The 7,895-nt window shown below is 37.0% G+C and overlaps 1 protein-coding gene across 2 annotated transcripts; it reads right to left on the minus strand.

Annotated features, from left to right (window-relative positions):
- Window positions 1–4,770: 4,770 nt before the first annotated feature.
- LOC137039606 (uncharacterized) lies at window positions 4,771–6,969 on the minus strand. 2 transcript variants are annotated; one of them, XM_067414904.1, is made up of 5 exons: window positions 6,698–6,969; window positions 6,284–6,616; window positions 5,997–6,110; window positions 5,796–5,845; window positions 4,771–4,882 (listed from the first exon to the last, which is right to left on the minus strand). In XM_067414904.1, exons 1-5 carry the CDS (start codon window positions 6,759–6,761, stop codon window positions 4,793–4,795), a joined length of 651 nt encoding a protein of 216 aa, XP_067271005.1. In that variant the 5' UTR covers window positions 6,762–6,969; the 3' UTR covers window positions 4,771–4,792. The 2 variants fall into 2 exon arrangements, with proteins under 2 accessions (XP_067271005.1, XP_067271004.1); XM_067414903.1 differs by having other exon boundaries at window positions 5,997–6,134.
- Between the last annotated feature and the right edge of the window lie 926 nt (window positions 6,970–7,895).

The raw sequence follows: 7,895 nt of genomic DNA on the forward strand, positions 1-7,895 counted from the left end.
TCTTTGTCAAAAATACTACTTCCGGTTAGTCATAAGTTTCGGCAAGTTTTTTGCGATCATGCGTCCCCTTTGACGTTAATGGGGGCGGAATTTCCTTGTATGGGCCTTACGGACAATTCTACCGGAAGAGCGTGAGAGAGAGAGAGGGAGAGAGCGAAAGTAACAGGCTACGCCCATCAAAGCGCTGGCTTGTAGGATGCTGGACAGGTAATGTGCACAATTACAATGTCACCAAAAAAGTGCGTTTTTGGTTGCCAGACCAAGACAGTCCTGCACAGATTCCCCAAAAACCCCGCGTTAAGGCAACAGTGGATGCAATTTGCTTTTCCGGATCAGCAACTGAGTTGCGCGAATGTTTATATCTGTTCGCTGCATTTCGGTGCCGACTGTTTCATAAACAAGGCCCAGCTCGACGCCGAATTTTCCCAATCGCCTAATGCTGAAGGATGGAGCAGTCCTAACGTTAGAACCGCAGGCGGTGAGTGAGACTGCTTCAAATGTCTGTGTTTTTGCCTATGCTCATCAAGTAGCCCAAACATGATCACGTATAGTTAATTGATCAATGGAGCATGCGATGTGTAGTGCGTGTACATTTGTTTAGCTGGCCACTATATGTGTAACTTTATGTTTGTGTATTGTAAAAGCACTCCAAACAACAATACACAAAGAGGGGGGAAATATGTTGAACTAAATAAGCGCGCTTCTTCATTCAAATGCGCTACTATTCCGTGTCTTTCTATGTAAACACTAACTTAGCCTGCCGTGCAAAACCAGTCCGCTTACTGTCTACACAAACCACGCGTAAACACACAAACACACGTGCACAACTGCACTTCCCACATGTACACCTTCAAAGACAAAAATACGACGATATAATTCAAGTATAAATATGTAAATAACACAAGCCGCTAAGCATATTATATAGTTAGTGTATAACTTGTACCACATAGAGACGTCCTGCTCTAGTCGTTTTTGCTGCTGCTCCTGTTCAACTGCAGCCTCTGGGTCTGATTCCGGATCATAGATGTATGGCTGTATCTGATTAAAAGCCATATTTTTATTTTGAATAAAGTTTTTTTCCCGCTGTTAGGGATGACACAGCTTTACGACGCACTCGACTCAACACAATAACAGCGGCGTGCACACGTCATTATTTAGCTCCGCTCACACGATACGCCCCCACCCGCTCAGCTTTTTTCGGAAAGACTCGGAACAGCGCATCTTTCTTATATAATTATAAAAAAAATAAAGACTTTTCGGAGATATGCAGGATGCAATGCTACTCTATAGGTACTCAAGATTGACATGACACTGACTGAAACTGAGTGTTTCACCCCCCCTTTAAAGCTTGTCCATGACTTTATATCACTTTTTCCTGGGCTCACATACTGTCCATTTTTGCTAATTTATGCCCTCATAAACATATTTGTGTTCACATAATTAAATGTACAGACAAACTGTAACTCTAAACTCAGTTGTGTATTTCAGATGCGGTCACGTACCATAACCTCATGATCTGCTGAGAGAAACTGCCACTCAGACTACACACATAATGAAGGACATAAAGACACCATAGAGGAAGATATTTCACTGTAACTTGGTCTTTATTATTGTTGTTAGAGCATTTTTGCTACAATTAACCATAACATGCAGCTTTTTTATTAAAAACCAGATCACAAGATATTAGAAGACCAGGCTAAAAACAATGACATAAAAACTATATATAAAAAAAAGATATTAATATTATTGAAAATAAACTTTTAAAGGTTATTTATAACAATAATAAGGTCCTATAATAACACGTTCAAAGCACTGTTTTTCATGTAACCTTTTAAAAAGCCAAATAACTGTAATTTGCACTGTTTAAACCTTTTCTTAAGAATATGTACATACTCTTTTATCTTTTTTAAAAACATGTTTGCACATATACTTCTAACTTCTGCAGTGTTCTGTGGTTAACACAAGCATGGTTTCGTGCAAGTGAAGTTTTCCTCTGGTTTGGTAACTTGATGAACAACACGATCATACACACTTTCTGCATCGAGTGGTTTAAACTTTAACCAAGTGATCATCACAGGAAACATGTCTATGTTAACACTTTAAGGTTACATTTGTTAACATTAGTTGCCTACATTACATACAATTAACTACATAAACTAACGATGAAGAAAATAAAATACTTCTACATACAAGCACCGTCCTTCGGATGAAATGTTAAACCCAGTGGTGGAATGTAACGAAGTACAAATACTTTGTTACTTTACTTAAGTACATTTTTCACGTATCTGTACTTTACTTAAGTAGAATCAATAGTGTATACTTTTTACTTTTACTTCGTTACATTTTGCAGCAAATATTTTACTTTCTACTCCACAACATTTCTACAACGTTTTGTTACATTTTCTGATCAGTTTCAGGGCTCGAGATTAAGGTTTGTTCGGATAATTAATGGATAATAATAGGCTAATGTATGAACTGACGGTTACGCTGTTAACAATCGCGCAGCCTCTCGAGGAGAAATGGAAATGAGAAGGTTTTTATATTTTATAACGTATTATACAGTTAAATTCAGTTTTCCTGAATACCATCACGACTGAAAATGCGACACTGATTTCATGACAGTTCCATACACAATTAATTAAAATAAGCCACTTACATTTTAGATGCAATATAAACTACTTTTGTTCTATTACAACAGCGAAAATATTTCCAAGATCAGATCATATTTCCACATCAGAACCACAACGCGTCTCACAGCAATAGTGTGTTAGTGAATGATTCAGTGTTTGAATGAATCGGTTGAATCGAAGATTCAATGACCTGTTCGTAAACCAAGGGGGTAATCTAGCACTCGGAAAGCGTTCCACCCCTAGGGGCTGCCATTGCTAACCAAGCCATCACCAGCATCCCATTGACTCCCATTCATTTTTGAGTCACTTTGACAGTGAATAACTTTACATCTGAGACGTTTAAAGACTCCATTTGTCTATTGTTTATTTCTAAAGAAACACGACAATGCATAAAAGGCTCCATTACCTTGTATCTTACACTATCGCCCCGCAGAAGCTGTTTTTGTAAAAATAGGCTAACGATTGCATCATAACCAACGCGACTCTGTCGCACAGTTGAGAAATTACCGTATAGACCTGAGGAGACGCTCGCAGGCAATCTTTTACTGTCTATGAGGCAGTCGGGGGGACGTGGAGACATAAAGTCTGATAAAGTCAAGGGGGAAGAATGGGGACAAGCCCATAGTGAGCCAAAAGCAACGGGAGAAAATATGTAAACAACGTGATTCAGCTTTCGCTTTCCACATCTTCTAGAAGACCTACAGCTGTCCGACAGGAGGCTCACGTCACATCTACGTCCTCAAGCTCAGTCTGAGCCTGCGCAGTTCGCTCAGCCATCAGGAAGTGAGTGCCCCTAGGTTGACTTCATTCTTTCGCCCTTGACGTCAATGGGAACGCTCGGTCCATTTCTTTTACTGTCTATGTCGTAAACGACTGCCTCATTCATGAACGAATCAGCCGTTTGAACGAACCGACTCAATGACTCACTCATTAAGACCTGCTGCCACCTACTGGTTTAGTTTCATGTTTCTTATTGTATTAAAAATATATAGTTCAAACAATCTCATAACATTATTTAATGCAGTTATAATTTGCACAATTAGCCTACATTACTCCAAAACTAACTTAATTAAAACACCACAGCCCATACTGTTTTCTTCTTTTTAATAATTAGAATATAGACATTAAGAGAATAAATTGTTATACAAGTACTTTTACTTTTAATACTAAAAGTTCATTTAAAATCAAGTACTTTTTTACTTTTACTTAAGTAGGATTGTCGTTGTAGTACTTCTATTTTTACTAAAGTAAATATGGCTCTGGTTATTTGTACTTTTACTTAAGTACTGAGATTCAGTACTTCCTCCACCACTGGATAAACCGAGGTCCTGACCCTCTGTGGTCTTTAAAAATCCCAGGATATCATACGGAAAGAAGAGTAGGGGCGATATGGCTGCTGTCGCATCATCCAGCTAGTGCCGTACACTGGTGGTGGTGATGAGATTCCCCTCTTCCATGTAAAGTGTTTTCAGTACCCAGAAAAGCAAATGTAGCATTAATTATTATTATTATTATAAATTTCAGCAATTACTTATTATTGAAATCAAAAGTTTTATATTATTTTAATGACCCCAATGAACTAATGAACAGTTGTCAGTGTTAACAAAGATTAAAGGTTAGTTCACGCAAAAATGAAATTTCTGTCATTAATTTCTCACCCTGAGTAAATCCTAGAGATTTGTAACCCCACGTAGACAGCAAGTTAATTAACACTTTCACGGTCCAAAAAAGGTGATAAAGACATCTTTAAAATAGTCAATGTGACTCCAGTTGTTCAACCTTAATTTAATGAAGCTGTGAGAATACTTTTTGTGCGCAAAAATAAAGAAATAATTAAATAAAATAAACAAATATATAGACTTTATTAATAAGCAGTAATTAGGATTTTATTGAGGCAAAAGTTGTAGTTAATAGTGAGAATTGGACCCTAAACTAAAGTGTGACCATGATTATTATTATTATTATTACAATATATATGCACTGCATATATATTGCATACGCTGTATATAGATTATATTATACGCTGCATAATTAGACACAAAGCAGCAAACTTTTAAAAGTTATTATTAAAGTATTTATGACAAAAAGTTAAAATTTCCTGTTAAATTCACTCATTTAAAATAATAACAATACATTATATGTTGGTACTCTTATTGATAATGTTACATCTCACATTGGCTGTAGACAGTGGTGATCAGCTCCTGACCAGACCTGATGTTACTGGAGCTCATGAACAAATCAACTTCAGCGCACTGAAAGAGGAAGATATGATATATGAGTGATCATAAAATTATGATCAAAGTTATTCAACTAATTATACAAATACTATTTATGATTTAGGTTTTAATTAATTCTATGAACTATAATACAGATCTTCCAACATTGTCGCTATATGATAAATTAAAATAAGCTGATAACATCACTGTTTTCTCCAGAACGACTGTACAGCCAAATCTAATTTTGTTGCAATATTATCCTGTTTGACACTGTGAAGCTGCTTTGACACAATCATGATTGTAAAAGCGCTATATATAATAAAGTTGATTGATTGATTGATTGATTGATCATACACAGTTTGAGACATAAGGTAAAGTCAGCCAATCATAAACATTTCAGAACATTTAATTAATCTTGTACATATAGGTTTACTTGTAGAGACACACTAACCGACGGCAAAGAATGAGCGCAGATGAAAGACTGTGTTGTCGCCTCACGTGTCCTTTACGGAAAAAAACAAAACAAAACAAAAAAAAAGCACCTGAACAGACCAAAAGGACTACAGGCGATCTGTGTCTGTGTGTAAAGGAGATATCTGTCTATTTAAACAGATTTTTTTGTCTATATTCAACATTCAAAAGGGCAAAAGTCTGCAGGTATACGAACCATAAACAAAGCAAGCTTTTGACTCTGCTCACATTATTAAGGAAATATTCGCTCAGTGTTGCTCATGTAAGATCTCGAGCACTGAGGCATTCGCTAAACTGAACAGCCAATCAGAGAACTCTCTCTTTCTGCCCGACGCCGTCCGACTAGAGCCAACGGTGCAGAACACAGCGGGAAAACACACACACACACACACCGGTTTGGTGTGTCGCTGATTAAGAATCACCAGGACATGTATTAAAGGGGACAAAATAAAGGCCTAATATTGAAGACGTTTCATACCTTTGGATTATTTGAGTTTGGAGTTGCATCAGTGTATCTCTTCACTATACCTGAGACAGCAGTGAATATAAAACATCACTGAATTCACACATTAGAACAATCAAAGATATGATCAACATAGGATATTGTTACATTTGTGTAGATCTAGAGTTTGCCTCATTGTTCGTTCAATGACACTTTTACTGTAAAACAAGTCCAAACCTATCAATGCAACGATCAGAAGCACATTCAGCAGGACAGATAAGAAGAAGGTCAGATCTTTCCACGGCATCTGATGTTGAGGAGCCTCATCTGTCTGATTCCTGAGGACTGAGTCTGTGATATTCTTTTGGACAAAGTCTGTAAACAGTTTGTTGTTCAATCTTTATTCAATTTCAGTCTTTAACAGAAAAACAAATCTGCCAAAGTATTAGTTCTTCATATGCAGTTTATTAAATACGTAAGCCATCATGTGGTTTACAAAGACATGAAATGATCAAATGACTTACCGCTGATGTAGATTTTGGTGCCGTTGTTGAACTTTAGCGGTTCACTCGTTTTCACACAATAATAAACTCCTAATTCATCACTGGTGATATTTCTGATGAACAGACGACTGTTAGTTTTCACTGAGTATTTGTGTTCAGAGATGCCGTTTTCATATTTACCTCCTTCATATGTGCTATCAAAAGTGCGTAAGATCAACACTGGAGGATCCGGTAATATCAGTTTGAACCAGTAAATCTCCTTGATATCAAGATCACAGTTTATAATCACATCAGATCCTAAAGTCACTGGTGTGTGTGTTAGACTCGCTGTGGCTTCACACAACATGAACAGATCTATGAGAGAAAGAAAAACACATTCATTAAGATATAAGATCAAAAGTACACTCATTTAATCAAATGTGCTGAGAAACTCACAGATGTGCAGCTGTATGATCTTCATGGTGTGATCCAGATGAATAATACCTGCTATACTGATCATTCAAACATCTCTTACTGTGAGAGGAAACAAACCTCAACCACACAGACAAGAGAGGAAGTCAGAGCTGGGCTTCTGATAGCGTGATCATTGTGTTTTAATCAACATCATAAGCTGAAGTAATCAGCAGATTCAGTATGTGTAAATATGCAAGTGTGTTTGATTTGAATATACAGATGTGTGAATTTTGATTGGTTCCTCAAAAAATACCTTTCATTTAACCTTTTTTTTTTTTTTGCTACTACCATACAAGGACATATCAGATTAACATTTGACTAAAAATGCCAGTGCAAAGGCTCATGCTTAAAGGGGTGATGAATTGAGAAATCTACTTTCCCTTGAGCTTTTGTTACATAAAAGGTCATGATAATATAATAATATCCTGTAAGTTTCAGAGATGAAAACGTCCTTTGTCAAAAAAAAAAAAAGCTTTTAAAAACACCAAGCCCAGAAAACGATCATGTTCTTGATGTCATCGACTGACAAAACACCATCTTTGCATAATAATAACCCCGTGTAGTTCAGTAGCCCCACCCACCGACTCATCGGATCACGCTAGCCAGCAGCAATAAACATGCCAAAGAAGATATTAAGATATTGCGCTATTCCTGGTTGTGGAAGAACACAGTCGCTGCATAAACTTCCTTCGGATTCTAACATTAGGAATGTGTGGTTGAACTTAATTTTGAATGAAGTTTCAGCTCACGTGTGGAAGACATGTTGTTCACTTAATTTCACTGCCGGATCGTTTGTAAACCAATCTCAGGTCGAGCTGGGTTTGCAGACATATGAGAGTAAAACACAATCCTGTTTCTTCAATTTGTTAGGGTCACATGATGTCACTGTAGCTTTGCGCCGCCATCTTTTCGACCGACGGTCTCAGTAACGTCTGCAATATGATGTGCAGTTGGCTGCAACATCAGCCGAAAGAGGAACCCTGAACTGGCATTTTATTATTTTATGAAGAACAATCTGTTAAATAATAAATATTATTTAATAGCCTACTTCCTCCAGTCATCATAAAGGGATGATGTTTTATATTTCTGAATGAATGGATGACTTATACTTTTGGTATGTTCTCTTTGGAGGCTTTGCTGCTGTGCGTTTATGAGCTCAAGTGTTTTATTGAGATGATCT

Source organism: Pseudorasbora parva, chromosome 14 (assembly GCF_024679245.1).
Source record: "Pseudorasbora parva isolate DD20220531a chromosome 14, ASM2467924v1, whole genome shotgun sequence".
Classification (NCBI taxonomy): Eukaryota; Metazoa; Chordata; class Actinopteri; order Cypriniformes; family Gobionidae; genus Pseudorasbora; species Pseudorasbora parva.

Excerpts from the sequence above, each read along its gene's own strand:
- LOC137039606 (XM_067414903.1), bottom strand. The coding sequence starts at position 6,761 with ATGATCAGTATAGCAGGTATTATTCATCTGGATCACACCATGAAGATC. Across the intron at positions 6,135-6,283 it reads CACCAAAATCTACATCAGCG|ACTTTGTCCAAAAGAATATC; the intron begins GTAAGTCATTTG and ends AACTGTTTACAG. Across the intron at positions 5,846-5,996 it reads TCTGATCGTTGCATTGATAG|GTATAGTGAAGAGATACACT; the intron begins GTTTGGACTTGT and ends CTGCTGTCTCAG.